Consider the following 24030-nt stretch of genomic DNA (forward strand, 5'->3'; position numbering starts at 1 on the left):
GTACCCACGGTCAGTCCTATAGGGAAAGACAGGGCTAATCAGTCCGCTTCTCCAGAACTACTCTGCCGGAACTCAGGGGAAGGCTCTGGCACGTGGAGGGACTAGGCTCTGTGGGTGGCCTCCTGGCCGGGCTCCTCCTTCGTCTCACCAGGTCCAGGACCTGAGCGCTGACTGTACCAGATCCTCTGCACCATCCCGATCCAAACATTTCCTTCTGGCGTGATGGTTCCTTGGGCCGATACCACTGGATTGGGCCGTCTAATGGTATTAGCTCCACTTGCGGTTTGCTTGAATGGCCCTCGTAAAGGCCTCACCGTGGGTTTGTTGGGCTTCTTCCTCACGGAAGACACAGGCTCGGGCGCCAACCCATACTGCTGGCCGGTATATAGTAAACTATATATTAATTAAGTAAGAAGAAAATATTATGAGATGGGGGTCAGCGGCCAAATAAATATCATTCTGGGGGTCCTTGACATGAAAAGGTTTGAGAACCATTGATTATAGCAACATACGTTTTTTTTTTTTTTTTAACTGTTAGGTTTTAGAAGACATTTGTAGAATCCCCCAGAAGCAAATATTTGAGTTACAAATGTTCACTTTAAAAAATATATATTCAAAGATTTGCGCATATTTTCAAAAAATAGCAGATCTAGTACAAGCTCGTCGGTGCCGTGCTATGAGCTTGAATATCTGACATTTTTTGAATAGCCAAAGAAATCTGATAAACACAGATGCGTTCCCGGTCTTAAAGGGTTAAAGGAATAGATGTAGGACAGGGTAAAAATTTTGGCTGGAGCCGTATTCACACTGAGGGAAAAGTGTGGCGGGAAATACACAAGTAGGTCACATTCTGCATGCACTTTAGTCCAGTCAGTGTCATCACTTTTAATGACCCTTCCTTTATACGTTTCCCAGAACATCATTTCACTCTCGACATTCCCGGCGGGAACACAATCCATGTTCCTTTTCTCCCCCACAACACAACAGACAAGACCAGCAGGACACACACAGGTTGTGTACAATATAACATAATCCTTTATTTATTCATTAGGGTTGGGGCCCAATGCAGGCCAGAATAGAACATATAAACAAAACGGCTCTGGTGAATCCTTCCTGCCTGATTTCTACTTAGTTGCAGTGGCAGTGGTCAGGGTTAAGGTTGGAAAACAGCCAAAATAGCCAATCTACAAGCTCACGACGCAAGCTTGTGGATCGGGTATTTTTCTGCGCCGCAACTACGCATAAATCAAGTCTTTACTTCTGTGTTTCCCCTCGATCTTCTTCCTCTCCTACTCCTCCCCTCTCTCTGGATCTCCTCTCCATACACGTCTCATTTCCTCCTCCTCATCTCCTCCTCCTCCATCCTGCTGCTCACAGACCAAAAGCCAGGCCGAAGGAAGTGAGGACAGACAGGGCGATGACCGTGTAGCCGGTGCGATACACCTCGGGGATCTTGAACCCTTTGCCCATGTCCCACCACTGTGGGGGGGGGGGGAAGAGGAGAGACAAACAGGACAGTGAGTGTGCAGAACAGAACAGTGAGAGAGAGAGAGAGAGAGGGGAAATTAGCCCATTAAGACCTGAAGCCAATTCTACAAAATGTCTTCTAAATCCTAACAGTTTTTTTTTTTTAAACTTAAGTTTCTATATCAGTGGTTCTCAAACATTTTCATGTCAAGGACCCCCAAAATTATATTCATTTGTCCGCAGACCCCCCCCCATCTCCAAATGTTTTGTTCCAGGGACCCCCCCAGAAGCAAAGATTTGAGTTACAAATATCCGCTTCAAAACAATATACATTCAAAGATTTGCACACATTTTCACGATTTTTCAAAAATAGCAGATCTACAAGCTCATAGCGCGGCACTCGGTGCCGCGCTATGAGCTTGTAGATCTGCTATTTTTGAATAGCCAAAGTGTAAAATTAATGCTTTTTTTAGCTCGAATCAAAAAGTGACACAGATGCGTTCCAGGTCTTAACGAATTAACACCAACCGCCAGATAAGTGCTGCTGGCAAATGTTTGCTGCGGTTGGTAAGTTTTTGCATTCCCCTAAAAACCACTTTGGCAGGACGCCAGGCCTTCATTTTGGATCAGTGCTTCTCAGCTGTTGTTGCTCTGGGACCTACATTTTAAAAAATTGACCGTGAACTCTGGACACAATGTATTAACCCATTAAGACCGGGAACGCATCTGTGTGTCATTTTTAGATTTCTTTGCCTATTCAAAAATAGCAGATATACAAGCTCATAGCGCGGCACCGAGTGCCGCGCTATGAGCTTGTAGATCTGCTATTTTTGAAAAATCGTGAAAAATTTGTGGCAAAATCTTGGATTATATATTTTTTTAAAGCGAACATTTGTAAAATATTGAGTTCCAGGAAACCCCCAGAAGCAAAGATTTGAGTTACAAATGTCCGCAAAAAAAATCTAATGTTTGCACAGCTTTTCATGATTTTGCAAAAATAGCAGATCTACAAGCAATAGCGCGGCACTCAGTGCTGTGCTATGAGCTTGTATATCTGCTATTTTTGAATAGCCCAACGAAATCTAAAAATGACACACAGATGCGTTCCCAGTCTTAAAGAGTTAAATAACAAACATTTAAAAAACCTCCTTTGGGCGGCAGTCCTGTCAGAATGCCTTGACACCTACTTTTAGCTCCTGATCCGCTGGTTGAGAACGTCATGCATTTTTTACATGACTGACTTCATGTTTTTTTTTTCTCTCTGTTTTTTTTAGCAGCCAATTATTTTTCTCCCAATTTAGTCGGCATGCCAATGAATCCTCCTCCCACACATTTATGTATCGCCTCCGCTGTTGTAACCTACTTGGCTCACCTGCCACTGAGGAGCCCCCACAGGGAGGATGTAGAGCTTTTTATCCTACTCCTCCCTCCCAATTTAACCCATGAAGACCTGAAGCCGATTCTACATAATGTCTTCTACATCCCAACAGTATTCTGGAAAAAAAACGTATGTTTCTATATCAGCGGTGGTCAAACCTTTTCATGTCAAGGACCCCCAAAATCATATGTATTTGACCGCCAACTCCATCTCAAAATATTTTGTTCCAGGGACCCCCAGAAGCAAAGATTTGAGTTACAAATGTTCGCTTTAAAAAATATATATAAATCAAAGATTTGCACACATTTTCTCGATTTTTCAAAAATAGCAGATCTACAAGCTCGTAGCGCGGCACTCGGCGCCGTGCTATGAGCTTGTATATCTGCTATTTTTGAATAGCCCAAAGTGTAAAATAATGCTTTTTTAGCTCAAATCAATAAGTGACGCAGATGCGTTCCAGGTCTTAATGGGTTAGCCCCCCCCCCCCCCCCCCCCCGGCACCACCACCCCAGCAGGTAGGAGTATAGCTAGCTAGCACAGTGACAAAGAACAAGGCCAATTGTGTTGCTATAGAACAGACGTTGGTTCCAGCTGGATGCACTGTGTGGTGGATTCAAACCCCTAATAGACTCCACGCTGGTGGACAGGTAAATGGTAAATGGTGCTTTTATATAAGCTTCTTTATCCAAGGCGCTTTACAATGATGGTAAATGGTGTATTTATGTAACGCTTTTTATCCAAAGCGCTTTACATAGATCGTGCATTACATTCACCCGTTCACATACACCGATGGCGGAGGAAACCATGCAAGGCACCAACCTGCTCATCGGGAGCAATTATAGGGGTTCAGCGTCTTGCTCAAGGACACTTCGACAATAACTCTGAGGGGAGCCCGGGATCGAACCGGCCGCTCTACCTCCTGAACCATGCCGCCCAGGTAACATTACCCCCTTCACCACCCGAGTGCGTGAGAAACCCATGTGATTTAGAGCATTGGTTCTCAAAGTGGGGTCCGGGGACCCCCAGGGGTACTTGAGGGGGTTCCAGGGGGTCCCCAGCTAAATGATGGGTAGGAACCAAATGGACCCTTATGGGTCTGTAACTCTGAGAGTGTACAAATGGAACCAAATGTTGTACACTCTCAGAGTTAAATCTAACATTGATTCAATATAAATTGGGGTCCCAGGCATAGAAATGCCATTACATGGGGGCCCGTAGCCCTAATGCATGTCAAACTGGGGGTCCTTGAAATTAAAATGGTTGAGAATCACTGCTAGAGCTGTAAAAAATCTTCTATTATGGGGGTCCCTGGCATATCTTTTCAAATGGAGGTCCGCGGGCTAATAAGTGTCAATTTGGGGGTCCTTGACATGAAAAAGTTTGAGAACCACTGATTTAGAGGTCCGATTCTATTCAAAAATGTGTTTTTGGCTGGTAAGATAATTCAAGAAACATGTAGATTTTCTCATTTCTCATTTGATTCTGTGGTAACGTTGCTTACTATTTAGATCGTTACTGCTTTTAAGTTAGACGTTTTTAAAGGCTGTAAGGATTATACAAAAAAATGTGTAACACCAGTGCAAATCAGTATTTTTTTTCTCCTCTTCCCTTTGTCCTTTTCACTGTGTTTTTAAATCACTTCACATCTACACTTCACAGCTACTCTGGGACCAGTGGACTAGAAATAAAACATGTATTGCTGTCAGGCAGAAACATTACATCTCCATATCTTAACTTTTTGTGTTTTGTTTTGTACATTAAGGCCCAACTTGATCACACTACAGCGTCAAACAGAAGCATCAAAAAGTAGCAGATCTACAAGCTCGTTTTGAGCTTGTAGATCTGCTATTTTTGCCATTTTTTTATTAGAATTTTGTACAAGAAACTTTGATACAAGAAAAGCAAGACGGCTAGATGTGGTCTGAAGCATGGGTTACAGCACAGACACCATTGAACAGCAGCGTGTGATAGACTGGTGTGTAGGTGTTGGTAAAACAACAGCATGGCCAACATATCGTTTGCCTTTGGGCAGAAACCTCATACTGTATCTCCATATTTATACTTTGTTTTTTCCTCGGAATCGAGTGTCGCACTAAAGTAGTGAAAATAGCTAACAACACTATTTTTAAAAAGTTTTTTAAAACAATGCTTAAAAAAAAAAGGAACAGGACATACAAGGTTTCTACTAGGGCTGTGAATCGTCTGCTATCTCGCGATTCCATTCCGATTCTTGGGGTCACCATTCCAATCTTTTCCGATAAAAAAACAAAAACGATTCTCGATTCAAAAAGTTTTTTCCCCGATTCAAAATCAGGTTTTTTTCCCCGATTCAAAACGATCTCGATTAAAAAACGTTTTTTTACAATTCAAAATCGATTCAGCCAGAACTTGCCACACACACAAAAAAAACACATCCAACTGTCTTTTTCTTTTTCTGAGAATCTTGATTTGAATTTCTCCTACACCCCTGGTTTCTACCGAACCGCAACTATATGATAGACAGCTATAGGGATTCTATGAATGCATAAAAACACTAAACATGAAAAAAGTGCATTAATTACGGTTACTAATAATAGCGCGGTAATTAGTTTCTAATAATAGCAAGGACCAGATTAATGAGCCAATTAGAGAATACCAGCCACTTCATCCTGGTATATTATAATTATAACAATAATGCCAGACATTAACAGCTTTCAATCTGATGTCCATATTTTTGGCATGTCATTATAGAACAAACATTTTCAAAATTTATCAACATAATTTTCTTGTTTTTAAATCGGTTATTTTGGCCACTTCGAAGAAAACAGTGCCTAAGGGGTTAACCAAAGATGTGTTGATTGACTAATCAACACATCTTTGGAGGTCAGGACTGACATGAGGGGGGGGGAAAACTAATTACGCAAAAACCTCTCAGTAAAACGTGTAATTAAGTGATTTATAAGCCTCCTCTCTCCTCCTCCTCAGACAAGGCATTCCAATGCAACATGGACCAACTAGAACAGCAGCCATTCTTCAGGTGTTTGCCAGTGGCCAGGAGGGCCTTCTGAAGAACAACTGAAGAGGCTCTGTGTCCTTCCCAGATTGGGGTGTGTGTGTGTGTGTGTGTGTGTGTGCAGTGGTGTAAAGTAACTAAGTGCATTTACTCAAGTACTGTACTTGAGTACACATTTTTAGGTGCTTTCACTTTACCGGAGTATTTCCAATTGTCTATACTTTTACTTACTACTCCACTACATCTCAGAGGCAAATGTTGTACTTTTACTCCACCACAATTATTTGAAAACTTTAGTTACTTGTTACTTTGCAGATGTAAATTATTAAATTATAAAACATATACATTAACCTCTTTAGCCCTATTTTATACCTAGGCTGTTTGAAAATAGCAGATCTACAAGCTCACGCGTTGTGAGCTTGTAGATCTGCTATTTTCAAACATTTAAATACTTTTAATTGTAGTACTTTAAGCGCATTTTGATACCAATCCTTTTGTACTTTTACTCAAGTCAATTTTGAATTCTGGACTTTTCCTTGTAACAGAGTACTACTACATTGCAGTATTGATACTTTTACTTAAGTAAAACATTGTGTGTAGTGTTGTGTTGTGGACTAGCGGTGCGGTGCGGGTGCTCACCAGATGGCGGACTCCGTTGTAGGTATGGTAGGAGACCGGGAAGGTGATGCCGAACTTGGCCAGGCCGATGAGGAAGGGCCCCACGCCGTGTGGGAGGGCGTGGATCAGGTCCAGGTAGTACGGGTAGTTACCTGGGAGCACCAGCGCTGCCACGGCAAACACAGAGATGGCTGGAGGGGGAGGGGAGAGAGAGAGAGAGAGAGACACAGAGAGAGACAGAGAGAGAATGGATAAGAGTGTTATTAAAGAGATAAGGCCTCTATGCGAATGAGAGGTTGTTGTTCACTGTAAAATCCTCAGTGTTAACCCATTCAATCCAGGAACGCATCTCTGTCTGTCATTTTAGCTTTCTTTGGGCTATTCAAAAATAGCAGATCTACAAGCTCATAGCGCGGCACCGAGTGCCGCGCTATGAGCTTGTATATCTGCTATTTTTGAAAAATCATGAACATTTGTGCAAATATTTGAATTTTTTTTTTTCTTGTGGACATTTTTACTCAAATCTTTGCTTCTGGGGGTCCCTGGAACTAAATAATATACAAATGTTCTCTTTAAAAAATATATATATCTGATCTGCTATTTTTGAATAGCCAAAGAAATCTTAAAATGACACAAATGATGCTTTCCCGGTCTTAAAGGGTTAATAGGAACCAAATGGAACCCTTTCCGGGGTCCATTTGGTTCCCATTAACACAGAGGAATCTACTGTGTATGTACTGTATGAGTGAGAGAGCAAGTGACTGGGTGGAAAGGAATGAGTGAGAAAAGGAGTGTACTGTATATTTGTACAAGATAAAAAAAAAAAAAAAGTGTGTGTGTGTGTGTGTGTGCCTGTGCATGTGCACAACACGTTGATTGGCAGCAGCGGGTGCTGGCCTTTATTGAACCCGCATGAAAAAAAGAACGCAGGCAAAACTGAGCGAATTCATGTCCAAGCAGAGCCACTGAGAGAAGAGTTACAACACTCTCATAAGACCTCTGTTGTAAGGGAAGAATATGCATATTATAGTATTCAATCATTTATTGACAAAACTAACAGACGGTTGATTAAGAATTTGTTTGGGTGTGCTCAGAGATAACAACAAGACAAAGAACGCAGAAGTCAAGGCTTGCCAATAGTTCCAAACACTACTGTAACAGTTCCAGTTACAGAGTTGAACCCCATCTGGTGTTTATGAAGCAGATATACATGAACGTAGTAATGATCTTATTAGTACGTTTTTCTTTCTTCATTTTTAGAGGAATTAAAAAGGTCTTGAAAGTCCTTGAAATTGTCACTTTATAAAATGTGCAGATACCCTGTATACACTTGTACTGTATGTTGGTTTGTTTACCGTTGAGTGAGAAAACAATGTTGCATATTAGAAAGGGATAGTTCACCCAAAAAAAAATCTTATTTTCTATCAACTACACACCCCATGAAGTCTTGAACTCATTCCTAAGCCAATCATTTGCGGAAAGATGGTAATGCCTCCGGTAGGAGACTCAAAGTTGACACTTTTGAGTCACCTATCGGAGCCGCCGCCGGTCATCAAATTATTGGCTTAGGAATGCGATAAAAACTAAAACATCTCCATGAATTCAAGTCTCCATGGGATGTGTAATCGATAGAAAAAAAGTCAATTTGGGGGTGAACTATCCCTTTAATCCCTAATCATCTGGGGACCATCCAAAATCATTTGGGGGACCGTCCTGGGAGTCCCGACCCCCAGTTTGGGAACCATAGTTGTAAAAAGCTCTCTCTCTCTCTCTGTAGTGGGTCTGTTTTCAACCGTGTCCTTCAATGTCAACACAGCAGAGCTGCATGGCACCGTGGTGGGTGTGTCACTCTACACTGGGCCAACACGTGAAAGCTTTTAATCTCACCCATATTAGACGCTAATGCCTAACTCATTATGACCTGAGGCCGGTTCTAAATCCAAAAACAGTTTTTTGAAAAAAAGATATTTTTTCACGATTTTTCAAAAATAGCAGATATACAAGCTCATAGCGTGGCACTCGGTGCCGCGCTATGAGCTTGTATATCTGCTATTTTTGAATAGCCAAAGAAATCTAAAATGACACAGATGCGTTCCAGGTCTGAGGCCGAAAAAAATGTCTTCTAAATCCTAACTGTTTTTTTGAAAAACCCTGTGTTGCTGTCAGTGGTTCTCAAACTTTTTCATGTCAAGGACCTCCCAAAAAAATTATATGTATTTGGCTGCGGACCCCCCCCCCCCCCCATCTCAAAATATTTTGCTCCAGGGACCCCCCCAGAAGCAAAGATTTAAGTTACTATCTTAAATCTTAAAAGTGTCCGCTTTAAAAATATATATATATTCAAAGATTTGCACAAATGTTCATGATTTTTCAAAAAATAGCAGATCTACAAGCTCCGCACTATGAGCTTATATTTTTTAAATAGCCAAATAAATCTAAAAATGACACACAGATAGGCGCGTTCCCGGTCTTAATGGGTTAACATGGAAGGGGCTGCGATCTTATTGATCAACTTTTTTAGCTCGGTGCTTCCAATAAGAGCTTTTAGCAGTAATCGATGCCGATGCTATAAAGAGCCCCAAGGGAGTGGCCCCTGGCCCGGGTCAAAAACATCTGGATTAAAAGAGTGTTTCCACATATAATACATACCGGAGAGAGAGAACAAAATGTGTAGCAATCCAAAACAACCCCATTTCATCTGTGGTTCATTTGTGTTTACACACAGACATGTGCAAATCATTATGCAAATGGAATTTTTCGTTTAGAAGAGAAACTGGTACGACTGAAGATTGTTGCTATGATGATTGAAGCCTCAAGTTTCATAACGGCTGATAGAGTTAATTAACTTGTTGATTATAATTTGTCTAGTGTCATAAACTGCTTTAAATGTCATCTCTGATATAATATGCTTCTCTATTCTCTATTCTCTCTGTGCAAGGCCGCTGAGCTGGCTCTTTTTGAGATAACACTCTCTCCTTAGCCCATTAAGACCTGGAACTGTGTCATTTTTAGATTTGAGCTAAAAAGCATTATTTTACACTTTGGGCTATTCAAAAATAGCAGATATACAAGCTCATAGCGCGGCACCGAGTGCCGCGCTACGAGCTTGTAGATCTGCTATTTTTGAAAAACCGTGAAAATGTGTGCAAATCTTTGAATATATATATTTTTAAAGCCAACATTTTTAACTAAAATCTTTACTTCTGGGGGAGTCCCTGGAACAAAAGATTTTGATGGGGGTCGGCGGCCAAATACATATAATTTTGGGGGTCCTTGACACAAAGATTGAGCACCACTGATATAGAAACATACGTTTTTCAGAATACTGTTGAGATTTAGGAGACGTGTAGAATCGGCTTCAGGTCTCAATGGGTTAAGAGTCCCACTAACTTTGTTTTGCTCTGATGGGTCCAGCCTGGTATGTTAACCATAACACTAGGAGGTTAATCTCGGATTGTTTTTAGAACATTACATCTCTGTGTGCCTCCAACGCATAACCCTGTTTTCAGTGCCACAGAGTGACCAGTGACCAGGGTCAGAGTGTTGACCCAGACACTCGGACTGTGGGTCACCTTCATCATTATCATACCATCATCATCATCTTCATCTGACTTCATCAACTCATCATCACTCTCCACCAATGGCAGGATTACACCCCCGATTGGCTGGACGCTCAATGTGTCTTCCATGATGTCATATGTTTATGTTAACGCGTGCTGTTAAAACACAGTGCTTTCTCTGTTCTCATGGTGAGAGACGACGACGACCGATGAAGCGTGTAATACCTGTGATACTGTAAAACATTCCCACGGTCTCTCATGTCTGACTAAAATATAATATAATCGTTATACCCAATGGCTGCCTGTCTCTCCGGCTGAATTTTCTTGTCGCCTTTGTGAAAGTTACCGGTACTATATAGGGATGATAAGGAAAGACAGCTCCATCAACGGCTAATATGAGTCTTTTTAATAACCAAAGAAATCTTAAAATAACACATTTCAGTTCCCGGATTGAAAGGGTTAAATGCTCAATTGTGATTGGTCGGTCGAGGCATCCTGTGGCCTGATGCTTCTGAACAGCAGACTGCTGTTTCTCAGAAAACAGAACCAACTCTTCTTGTATGGTTGGTTGGGATCTGGAACCCGAAAGGAACCCGGATCCAACATGGAGGGAACCCGGAATTGGTTCCATCACATTTTTCGGACCGATTCCGGAACCAGTTTTATCTACACTGTCAATGCTGGAATATGTGGGACTTCATCGTCTGCTATACAATAATACCGGTGGTTCTCAAACCTTTTTGTGTTTCAAGGACAACCATAGCTCCTGAGTGTACAAATGGAACCAAGTGAAACTGTCAATTATTTGTATGAGCTCTTGTTTTATTGGATCTTGTTTATTTGATACACTTAGCTCTTAGAGTTTTAGCTCTTGCTCATTTGATTTTCCATTTGGTTCCATTTGCACACTCTCCCAACTACACTGTACAATTCTCAGTGTAAATTGTATTCTGAGTGTATGAATGAAACCAAATGGACCCTTACGACTAGGGGCGTTGGGGAAAAAAACGATTCATGTAAAAATCTCGATTCTTATTATCAACGATTCAAAATTGATTCACAATTTCCAAAAATCGGTTAAAGTTACAGGGAGTTTTTACTCTATGGTGTTTGTGATATGAAATGTAAGCTTGCCATGATCACAGTAAACATTGTCATGTCTTCAGTCGTATTAAAGGGCTTTTTTTTGTAACTAACTCCAGTCACTTTCAGTTCAGCACAGCTGAAGTGTGTGAGTCACTGTCCAGCTGACGCTCGTTGACACTCGTTAATGATGATGTCAAGGCAATTACGCTGTGTTTCTGCATGAGATAGAACTACAACCTAATCTAAGATTCCATCAAAGCCAAGAATGTGTGCAGGACCCCCTCTGGGGTATTATATAAGTTTTTGTTTGAGCTGTTGTGAAGTAACTAGGCTACACTTGGTTGTTAAAAGTCCAGATGAAAACAATATGACTGAAATAATTTAGATGAAACTGATGGGAATAACTTTTTAATCAGAATCAATTATTGTTTTAATCGAATCGTGACACCAAGAATCGGAATCGAATTGAGAGTAATAGCAGAAGATTCACAGCCCTACTTAGGATGATGACTGCATCACTAACATATAGAACACCTATACGAATATCTATCTATCCATCCATCTACACTAGTGGTTCTTTTTCATGTCAAGGACCCCCAAAATGATATGCATTTGGCCGCGGACCCCCCCACCTCAAAAAGTTTTGTTCCAGGGACCCCCCCAGAAGCAAAGATTTCAGTTACAAATGTTCGCTTAAAAAAATAATATATATTCAAAGATTTGCGCAAAGTTACACGATTTTTCAAAAATAGCAGATATACAAGCTCATAGCGCGGCACTCGGTGCCGCGCTATGAGCTTGTATATCTGCTATTTTTGAATAGCCAAAGTATAAAACATGGATAAAGGGGTTCAAATTGTGACATTGAGTGCCAAAACCGTATCAATACGGTTTTGCAAATACACCCGTGGAGTGCCAACATTCCTAAAAAACGTAAACATACGGTTGTTTTGTCTTCTTGTTTTTTTTTGTTTATTTCCATGCGGGAGGGGCTAGAGCAGCTCTGGGATCACCCTAGGCAATTCTGAGAAGGAAGGGCCAGATGGATCATCGTGTCAAAAACATGGCTCCCCATCCGCTTCCGGTCTATTTCCTTCTCTAAAACGCTTATAACTCCGAAACTTTTTTACGCTGGGGAAAACAACTCATTTTGCATCCGCGATCGCTCCGCCATTGTTACTCGCGTGAGAGATGTTATCGTTCCAGCCGTTAGCCAGGACCATCGGGTAAAATGGAAGCATGCTTTTTTTCCATTATTATAACATTCTGGCACCCAATGTGTTAATACATTTTGCTGGGGACCCCCTGGTACGTACCCCCCCCTAAGGACCCCACTTTGAGAACCAATGATCTCTACACAGTATGTGAGAAAAGTGTGTCGTTCGTTAGTAGTACCTCCACTCAATGCAACGCCCGTTCCTCTGTGTCCTACGGACATCATCATGGGGACGGACCACCTGGAAAGCAGAATGAAAATGAAATGAAAACCTGGTTTCTACTATCTATCTCCCTACAATGTTACCACTAAACGTGTAATTTAATCTTTTCCCCTTTGGTTTGCACTACCTTTCAGGTGATAATAACCCAGTAAGACCTGAAGACGATTTCTACAAAATGTCTTCTAAATCCCAACAGTTTTCTGAAAAATGTATGTTTCTATATCAGTGGTGCTCAAACTTTTTCATGTCAAGGACCCCCCAAAATTATATGCATTTGGCCGCCGACCCCCATCTCAAAATATGTTGTTCCAGGGACCCCCCAGAAGCAAAGATTTGAGTTACAAATGATCGCTTTAAAAGAATATGAATATATTCATTTGCACACGTTTTCTCGATTTTTCAAAAATAGCAGACCTGCAAGCTCGTAGCGCGGCACTCGGTGCCGCGCTACGAGCTTGTAGATCTGCTATTTTTGAATAGCTAAAGTGTAGAATAATGCTTTTTAGCTCAAATGAAAAAGTGACACAGATGCTTCTTCCGGTCTTAATGGGATAATGTCCCTCGTTGGGGGTGTCAGGAGCATTTTAATAAGCAGTTGGATATAGCGCACTAAGTGCTTATTACACAGTGTACCCAAGGGCATATCAATTAGAGATAGTCTGTTATTTTGGAGGACGAGTTGCCGCTCCCATTACATAAACCTGAAAACTAGTGGGAAAAATTGGTTTTCTGACTTCAATTATTACAGTGTATAGTCCAGGGGAAAGCAAATGTTAGTCGATTTTTATAATGAACGTCCTTGGGGCTGTAAAATTGTAATTATAAAGAAATTAAGAAAGCAAATAATTTGATCTGTTTAACCACTTGAACCCTATACTTCGTTTGGACATCGAATAGTGACGATAGCCGATGTACAAGCTCAAGCAATATGTTGTGAACATATTGATCGGCTATTTTTGCCGAACGTTTTGTCTATTTTCACCTCATTATGAATAGCAGTGGTGTAAAGTAACTAAGTACATTTACTCAAGTACATCTCAAGAGACAAATATTGTACTTTTACTCCACGACAAGTATTTGAAAACTTCAGTTACTCGTTACTTTTCAGATATAAATTATGATATTATGAAACATACATTAACCACTTTAGCCCTATTTTATACATAGGCTATTTGAAAATAGCAGATCTACAAGCTCACAACGCGTCGCATCGCGACGCGTTGTGAGCTTGTAGATCGGCTATTTTCAAACATTTTAGTACCGTTACTTTTGTTACGTTAAGCACATTTTATTGGCAACACTTTTGTACTTTTATTATTATTATTTTTAAGTAAATTTAGAATTTTGGACTTGTACTTGAAACACAGTATTTCTATATTTCTACATATTCTATATATATCTATATTGTACTTTTACTGAAGTAAAGAATGGGAGTACTTTTTCCCCCGATTATGAATAGGAACACTAGGGTTCATGTGGTTAATAGCTGAATGGTTAATTTCAGCACTGCATCAAGTCTATAGAGTGGAAAAACGTACTGGTAGATGGTGAGATGAGGAGACATGGGTCTGTTGAGTTTTGTGTTTTTGGCCCAAAACTTGTTCATCTCCTCCTTCGCTGTGGTTCCCATCGGGGCGGCACTGTGGCACAGAGAGAGGAAAGGGTTAAGTCTAGCAGGATGGTATTTGTGTTGGTCATATATCACCGTGGTGACAGTGGTTCCCAAACCTTTTAGCTAAAAGACACAAAAGAGAAATTAAGACGTTCGCCCGGGCTCCAAACTAGTGAAAATAGCAGATCTACAAGCTCACAATGCGTCGCTTCGCGCCACAGCTATTTTCACTACTTCTTAAACTTATTTTTTTAATTTATTTATGGAAATTAGATTTTTTTATTTCATTTATGAAACACTTTTGAAAAACATTGGAATTGTTTTGAAGTGATGAAAAGTTGTGATTGTTTTGTTTAAACTTTCTTAAATCTTTTAAATAACATATATATATATATATATCTCTTGATTCCGATTCTTGGGGTCAAAAATTGATTCCCATCACTTTTATCTTAATTATTTCAGTCATATTGTTTTCATCTGAACTTTAACAACCAAGTGTATAGCCTAGTTATTTCACAACAGCTCAAACAAAAACTTATATAATACCCCAGAGAGGGTCCTGCACACATTCTTGGCTTTGATGGAATATTAGATTAGGTTGTAGTTCTATTTGATTCATAAACAGCATAATTGCCTTGACACAAGCATCATTAACGAGTGTCAACAAGCGTCAGCTGGACAGTGACTCACACACTTCAGCTGTGCTGAACTGAAAGTGACTGGAGTTACTTTAACCCAGTGGTTTTCAACCTTTTTCATGCCAAGGACCCCTAAATTGATATACATTTGGCCGCGGACCCCCATTTGAAAATGTTTCGTGCCAGGGACCCCCCAGAGGCAAAGATATCAGTTAATTCTCGCTTTAAAAAAATATAAATATTCAAAGATATGCACACTTTTTCAAGGTTTTTAAAAAATAGCAGATCTACAAGCTCATAGTGCGGCACTCGGTGCCGCGCTATGAGCTTGTAGATCTGCTATTTTTGAATAGCCAAAGCTAAGTAGTTAAAATGATTGTGACGCTATGTTAACTAATTTAGCTGGGGACCCCCTGGTACTCCCTCAGGGACCACTGGTGGTCCCCGGACCACTGGTTGAAAACCACTGCTTTAACCCATTAGATAGACATGAGGCCCATTCTAAAAACGCCTTCTAAATCCTGACCTAAGTTTTCTGAAAAACTTCAAATATTTATTCAAAAATGACAAAAAATGTATGTTGCTATATACTGTACATAGCAACAACATCCCCAATAGGGGTCCCCGTCCTGAAAGGTATAGTTACAAATAGGGGTTCCCACCATAAATGTTTTTTTTTTTAAAGCCCTTGAATATGACTGAAGACATGATTATTTTTTTTATGTAGGAAACGGAAAAAAGGAGATATTTACTTGTGACCCATAAAAATTGGGCCGCGACCCACTGTTTGGGAAACAGTGCTGTGGTCTATTACATAAAACACAGACACACACATACAGTACATGAGCGGATCGAAGATTTTCCTAAATATGGTCCCATGAGGGGGGGGGGGGCACATTGATTTTCCTAAATATGGGCCATGGGGGGGGGGGGGGGCATATTGAATACTTATATCATCTACTGACATGTGCATCCATATTGCCCAGTATGCCCTGCTGATCATTTTTGTTTTAAAAATGTTTTATCCATTCTTTACCCAGGGTAGGTATGCTGAGCTCTGAGATCTGGTTTTCAGCAACACCCTGCATCACACACTCACAGACATACACATTAAAACCTGGGAGCAACCCAGTACAACCATAGAGCACCAAAGTCTGACGTCATTTACACATCCTACCTGGGTCATGTTTTTTTTCTCCCCCATTCAGAATTCCCATTGGCGTGTTTAATATCGCGTCAAATAAGAACTGTGTTCCAAAAATAAACAAATGAGCCCGGTGGTTTGACTCATAGAGCATGAAGCATCAACTGACGGCGAGAAAACGCCAAACTTACCACCGCCGAATTAATCACACTTTCACCAGAAACAGACTGTATCAAATATGACTAACTATCATAAACGATACAGAGCCACCTCCTCCACAATATCTCCGGGACAGTTTGTTTATTTTTGGACCACAATTCTCATATGAGACGATTCTAAGATGACCCGATGTTATTCTCCATAGAGAAAATTCTTCCGCGACCCAGGGGATGAACGAGTGACGTTAGGTATTCTATATCAGTGGTTCTCAAACTTTTTCATGTCAAGGACCCCCAAAATGATATGTATTTGGCCGCGGACCCCCATCTCAAAATATTTTGTTCCAGGGACCCCCCAGAAGCAAAGATTTGAGTTACAAATGTTCGCTTTAAAAATATATATATTCAAATGTTTGCACAAATTTTCACGATTTTTCAAAAATAGCAGATCTACAAGCTCATAGCGCGGCACTCGGTGCCACGCTATGAGCTTGTAGATCTGCTATTTTTTAATAGCCAATCTACAAGCTCATAGCTTGTAGATCTGCTATTTTTGAATAGCCAATGTATAAAAGGTTAAAGTAGTTAAAATTATCATGACGCTATATCAACACATTTAGCTGGGGACCCCCTGGAACCCACCCCAAAGGACCCCCACTTTGAGAACCAATGTTCTATGGTCTTATACCGTTGGCCACTGAGCAGCTCCATTGGAGCAGGTGGGGGTTCAGAACCTTACTCAAGGGCACTTCAGTGGCCCTGGGGGAGGGAGGAGGAGGGGTGAGTGATATTCGGGAATTAATCAAATGCAATCCATCTTGTAACTAAACTCGACCGAGAGACTAGATGGCCTTGTCTTGTTTTAAAGTGATGTGCACCTTATAATGAGCGCCATCTCCCCCCACAGAGAGGTTACTGCAGGACAGCCTGCCATGTTCACCAGCAACACCTTTGGCATTTATCAAACATAATAAATCGTTGCCGGGGGCAGAAACCGGGGGAAATGAGGGCAGAACCCTCTAAACTCCATACTTTAACTTTTTGCATTTTTTCGTAAATTAATGCCCTGCGTGATCATACTACAGTGTTACACAAAAGCATCAAAAGTAGCAGATCTACAAGCTCGAAACGCGTCGCTTCGCGCCGCGTTTCGAGCTTGTAGATCTGCTACTTTTGATGGTTTAGAATTTGAATCCTGAAAAGTAACAGTTTTTGGGCATATGAGGGGTTTCCACCCGACAGAGACGAAACACTCACTCTCACTTTTTTGTTTACTTTAGTCTCAGAACACAGACTAGAGAGAGATGCACATCAAAGTAACGTTACTGTCATTTGGTGACAGCTAATCTGGAGAGAACACAAGTGTACCTGATTGCCCTGCAATTAGGCCTGTCACAATTATTACACAATCACCTAATCACAATTATTTGAGATGATCGCAAATCATTTTGCATAATCGTCAGAATCGTTTCCATGGTGACCTTTTTTTTGTACATTTTGAAACATTTTCAGAAATAGCATATAGTGGAAATAGCTGATCTACAAGCTCACAACTTAGATCAGCTATTGTAACAGATTTTGAGTTTAAAATATTAAATATGGTGTATTTTGTCGATGATGCGAGGCATTATTGATTTTGAAAACAATAGTACTGTCAGTACTCAGTAATGTCTTTGTGTATTTATTTATTTTTTTGTCATATCTGGTCTAAAAGCCACACAATTAAATCGTTAATCGTCAAGTAAAATGTCCTAATCGTCCAATCCACTTTATTTATAGAGCAGGTTTGAAACAACAGTGTTGAACCAAAGTGCTGTACACTCAGTACTTCAGCATCGTGACAGCTCTACACACAATTCACTCTCTACCTATCTCTTGGTGTCATGACCATTCGGTTCTTAAGTCTGACGTAATTTTGTAGTCCGATGTCACGTCCGGGTCCAAAAGGCACCAGCGCCGTCCACTCTTCATTGTAAACAACATGTTGGAACCCGTAAATCTTTTTACAATAACCTCCTTTTTCAGAAATGAACCATTGAGGGTTAATAAGGGTCTTAATGCTAATATCATAGAAGTACAAAGTATTTATTTATTATTATGATTTAACATTATTATTATTAACATTAAAACACTTGGACCCGGAAGTTATTCTAGCGGGGCGCAACGTCACGTCTTAACAATCGAATAGGGTAGCTCCACTTCATCTTCTCAGTGATCGTTGTAAACATTGGAAACAGTTTTGACACAAAGGGGGAGGCAGGGCCTTCGCGTAATTAGCAGAGTAAATACTTACTTTCTGCTGTATAATACATAGTAATATAAATACTTACTGTCTCCTGTATATCACACAGTAATATAAATACTTACTGTCTGCTGTATATCACACAGTAATATAAATACTTACTGTCGGCTGTAGATCACACAGAGCTGAGGCCTGTATTGAGGCCTGGAGAGAGAGAGACCCTGACGGGTCAACGTCCTGCAAAAACAGAAAGAAAGATGTCAGCATGAGGATCAAGTTCAAATCCAGCTCAGAGACAGGACCTCTGAAGGGCATCCCTGACCCCCCCCCCCCCCCATATTCTCTCTATGTCCTGTCCCTTTCCACTGAAAGATAACAACAACCTTAAAATCATGTTCCCGTCCTGAAAGCTACAGTTACAAACAGGGGTTCCAGCCCCACATGGGTTAAAACCTCTTTTCCAAGAGTTAAGATTTTATTAAGTTAGAGGTTGTACGGAACTAATCCTTGTATTATTTATCTCCTTTTCTCTAGAGACTGCATGTGTTTTGAGTTGTACAGAGCACAGGCCCTCCGAGGTCACTGATTATCTCTGGAGGAATACAATAACAGCTCATTGGAGTTAACTTGACCATCTATGACAAAGCAACAACACCTCCAGCGACGCCGAGGTCAACGTGTTGTTTGAGACATTAGGACGCCGTTTGTCCAAGATAAACTGTCACACCATCAGCTTGCCATCTTCTCTCTCAACCTACCAGCAGGCTCCTCATTGCCAGCTGTCATCGTCAGAGCTGATAATAACAACTTAATTTGTGGATAACTATTGTGATTATTGACTGTTTAGTCAGAGAGATATTTTGCTGTACGGTACCTTGTGTATTGATTCTCCTTCTTAACCCATTGAGACCTGAAGTCGATTCTACATGTCTCCTAAATCTCAACAGTTTTCTGAAAAACGTTTGTTTCTATATCAGTGGTGCTCAATCTTTTTCATGTCAAGGACCCCCAAAATGATATGTATTTGGCCGTGGACCCCCATCAAAATATGTTGTTCCAGGGACCCCCAGAAGCAGAGATTTGAGTTAAAAATGTTCGCTTTAGAAATATATATATATTCAAAGATTTGCACACATTTTCACACATTTTCAAAAATAGCAGATCTACAAGCTCGTAGCGCGGCACTCGGTGCCGCGCTATGAGCTTGTAGATCTGCTATTTTTGAATAGCCCAAAGTGTAAAATAATGCTTTTTAGCTCAAATCTAAAAATGACACAGTTCCAGGTCTTAATGGGTTAATTTGAGAACTAGCCTGTGTCTGTCTTTGATTTCGTCTCATCCTTTTTAGTTTTACACTGGGGTTTTTCAGTTGTTTAACTACAAATAGTTTAAATTAACATAGAGCAGGATTTACGACCCGTATCAGCTCCATTATAAGCTCCATCAACATCTATAACACTCAAGAGACACAAGTGAACACAATATCCAGTTAAGGTGCAAAACAGGATCAGGAACTAACGGTTACGAACAACTTCAGGTGCGCCGGTTGACCAAACATTTTAAAGCAATCACATTAAGCAAATAGTAGTAGTCCTTTGAAATAGATTTTAATTTCCCCAAAGTGATCAGCTCCGATAGGTTCAGATCCTTATGCAAATCATATTGGGGGGGGGTCTATAATTGAAGAATCAAGGAAGATAAATACATTGTATTTGTTTCTATCATTCTATATAACTTGGCCACTTTAACTCGTTTGTCATTCTAGCCTCAATTAACCCATTAAGCTCGGGAAACATCTGTCGTTTTAGATTTTAACCACTTTAACCATTATGTTATACTTTAGCTATTCAAAAATAGCAGATATACAAGCTCATAGTTGTAGATCTGTTTTGTTTTGTTTTTAATCGTGAAGATCTTTGAATATACATATTTTTTTAAAGAAAATGTTTTTCTTTGCTTCTGGGAGATTCTACAAATGTCTTCTAAATCCCAACATCCCATCATTTTTTGAAAAAACTTATGTTGCTATAATCAGTGGTTCTCAAACCTTTCCATGTCAAGGACCCCCAAAATTATATGTATTTGGCCGTGGACCCCCCATCTCAAAATATGTTGTTCCAGAGACCTCCCAGAAGCAAAGATTTGAGTAAAAAAAATCGCTTTAAATAATATATATATATTCAAAGATTTGCGCGAATGTTCAAGATGTTTCAAAAATATCCAAAGAAATTTTAAAAAATGACACAGATGCGTTCCCGGTCTTAACATATTAAGCACTGATTGAGGCTAGAATGACAACTCTAAGACAGAAATATAGTTCAAAGGATTCAGTTAAGGAATGATTCTATCTTCTTTGTGGTGTGTGAACATGAACAACTACTACTAGAGGTCACAGCAGCAACATTTCACAGCAGGTTGTTTATGTGCTGACTATATCAGTGACACAAACACTGATAGCAGTATTGTCTGATAGCAAAAGCAAGCTGATATGTCAGTAGGTGCGCTCACGTTATTATGACAGCAACACCTAGGGCGTTCTTCCAGTACTCAAGATTAGATTTGTGTCTTTCTTGGGTTGATTCCACACAGGATTTACCCTCTTCTGTATTTACTTTATTCCCCTTATATACTACCGTATGTCAACCTGATCCGATCATCATAACTTCAGTTCACACACCTGCTCCATCAAATAAAGAATGCCACAAAACACTGAGTGGTGACATTAAACCCTGAAGTCCTATTTCAAAAATATATTTTTTTATTTAGTCTAAGAAGACAGGCTAAGAACCATAGTTACATTTAGGCCTGTCACAATTATTACATAATCGTCTGATCGCGATTATTTGAGATAGTCGCAATTATTTTTGCATAATCGTCATAATTGTTGAATCGTTGAATCAAATATAAATAAATAAAAAGCAGAAATGGCAGATCTGCTTTTTTTGTAAGCTTGTAGATCTGCTATTTCTGATTTTTTTTTACATGTATGAAAATTATTATTTTTTTAAATTAAATATATATTTTTCAGTTATTTGTCATATCTGCCCTGTGCAACTTTTGATTACAAAGCCTAAAAGGCTTCATATGTTCCAATAATGTTCAACGCCAAACACGCAATTAAATCGTTAATCGCAATTATTTGAGTGACAATTAATCATCAACTTATATTTTTTGTAATCGTGAGTCGTGACAGCCCTTGTAACATTATATGGCAATATTATGAAAACCGGAAAGCATCTTGTGTCATTTTAGATTTTAGCGTTGGCTATTAAAAAATAGCAGATCAACAAGCTCACAGCGTGTCACTTCATGCCGTGCTGCAAGCTTGTACATCTGCTATTTAAAAATATATATATTTTAAGTGTGAGAACTACTGATTTAGAAGGCATTTGTAGAATGGGCCTCAGGTCTCAATGGGGTTAAGATACAAATGCCATCTTCATCGTTTACAGTCAAGAAGAGTCAACTAAGGTCAGTGAACTCTGGAGAGGCCAAGTTCAACGCCTGGTTGACTTTCTTCTGACCCCTACAGGATCACCATCTAATGACACAAACATACTGCATGTATAACCAAACCAGTGCTACTGGAATTATCTACACACTGGCCATTTTTGACCCGATAAACAAAAAATAGCTTATCTACAAGCTTACAAAGCGTTGCATTGAGACACATTACGGGCCTGTTTTGAAATATGTTTTTTAACAAATTGAAATTGTTGTAAATAGGGATGCCATGTTTAAAGTGTTTGTTGTTGTTGTTGTTGTTGTTGTTGCTGCTGTTGTTGTAGTACTTTCAAACAAACAAGTAGTAGGCTATCCAGTGGTGTAAAAAGTACTAAAATGTTTTACTTAAGTAAAAGTATCAATACCACAATATAAAAATACTCTATTAAAAGTATCTAAAATACTTCAAAACTGTACTTCAGTACAGTACTGATTCTACTGTTATTATTAGCTATGCTGCTGCATTGTCTGAAGGAAGCCAAACCAAAATAAGTTTTACTCTTATGTACCTGTACACAAGATGTAACAATAAAGTACAACCTTGAGTACATGTACTTAGTTACTTTACACCACTGCGAAGTAGGCTACGTAACATTCATTCTCTAGGCTCAATGGCAGTGACAACAGCACCTAGTGAACTGCAACGTTATGGCTCGGAGTCGTTACCATAACGTTGGTAACGACGTGGGATCTGATCTGATTATGAGTTTATTAATGACTCATTTCACACGACAGATAAGATACAGTACAGCTCCCACTAGCTTGGTTAGCAGTGTTAGCATGTCTGCTACGGAGGTTGAGGCGAAAACATGCAAAACAACAGCGCTATGTTCTGAAACGTTATGGTTTAACAGCTCTTATCACTTTGTCACACACGTCCCTGTTTTATGACATCCTAATTGCGACAGTTAGAAAGACGAAGCTTTACTTAATGGAATAAATAAGTGTAGTAAAGATGTACTGACCTTAGGAGCAGCGCCATGTTTGTTGTAGTTTTGACAGACCGGACGTGACGTAATAGGATGTTGTGGTCGTGTGGTTATGAAAGAGACGCCATGTTGAGAAGGTCAAAGACCTACAAAGCACCGGCCAACACACACACATTTATGTGAAATATAATGTAAAGATATAATACCGTCATATTAAAATGTTTATTATATAAAATATAAAAAATGTCTGATATCCTATATCTGTAGGCCTACATATATTTTATACTGTAAATATCTTTTTTTTCTTATTTTTATTTTAAAAACTGTTTATATGATGTTCTGCATAGTAGTGTATATCTGTCTGTCATATAGGGCGCGTTCGAAAATACAGCACTAAGCGCACTTAGACCAATTATTTGTTTACTAACATTGAGCCTGGACGCACAGGTGATTGTTTCACGCAATCAATTCCCAACCTGTTTCGGGGTGCACTGGTTTCAGCACACCCCAACCCCCTCTTGTGTGTGTTGGCTAGTGAGACGCGTCCTAACGAGACCTGATATAATGGGTTTCGTTGCGCGCATACTGGCTGCACGCAGCCAGTATGACGTCGTCTGTTAATAGGCGAGTGTGCTCCAGTGCGTAATTTCCGAACGCACCCTTAATGTCACTATGAATTGAGTACATAGGCTTTCTTTTTTTATCCTATTTAGTTGACCTTGTATTTGAATTGTACTTTCATGTGCTTTTTTTCTGCAAACTTCTAAATAAAGTATTCAATCAATCAATCATATTTGGTCAGAATTTATTTATGAGAGGATATACCCTTGAGATGCAGCATCTCATTTTAGAGGGGGTCCTATACACATAAGTAAAACATTACATACAATATAAATACACACGTACAGATATAGCCCTAGAATGTCTGTGATCTTGCATACATTTCATGTATTCCAAATACATGAATACATACATACATACATACATGGGGGGGGGGGGGGGGGGTTTGGACATACTCAGTTCCATATCCCCCCACTTTTGGGATGAAAAAAAAAGAAAATATCTCCGACATCTACACTTCATGGAGTATTTTTTGTACCAAATTAACCGACAAAAACACCCAAACCCGGTTCTAAAATGCTCTCTGCGTCCTTGTCTCCACGGCATAAAAGTGCTCCGCGTTGCCTGTACTCACCCAATAATGAATTTTTAAGACTTGGAGTCAGATATCATCCTTTAGTTTCATATCCATTTGAAAGTTCT

At 39.9% G+C, this 24030-nt stretch overlaps 1 protein-coding gene across 1 annotated transcript; it reads right to left on the minus strand.

The window, feature by feature from the left end:
* Positions 1–1012: 1012 nt before the first annotated feature.
* Positions 1013–22839, minus strand: sdhc (succinate dehydrogenase complex, subunit C, integral membrane protein). The gene is made up of 6 exons (XM_084057883.1): positions 22804–22839; positions 18497–18571; positions 14079–14180; positions 12497–12558; positions 6477–6646; positions 1013–1479 (listed from the first exon to the last, which is right to left on the minus strand). The coding sequence occupies exons 1-6, from the start codon at positions 22818–22820 to the stop codon at positions 1372–1374; spliced, it is 534 nt and encodes a 177-aa protein (XP_083914009.1). The 5' UTR covers positions 22821–22839; the 3' UTR covers positions 1013–1371.
* Between the last annotated feature and the right edge of the window lie 1191 nt (positions 22840–24030).

This window comes from Gymnoscopelus microlampas, assembly GCF_963454915.1.
Source record: "Gymnoscopelus microlampas genome assembly, chromosome: 5".
Classification (NCBI taxonomy): domain Eukaryota; kingdom Metazoa; phylum Chordata; class Actinopteri; order Myctophiformes; family Myctophidae; genus Gymnoscopelus; species Gymnoscopelus microlampas.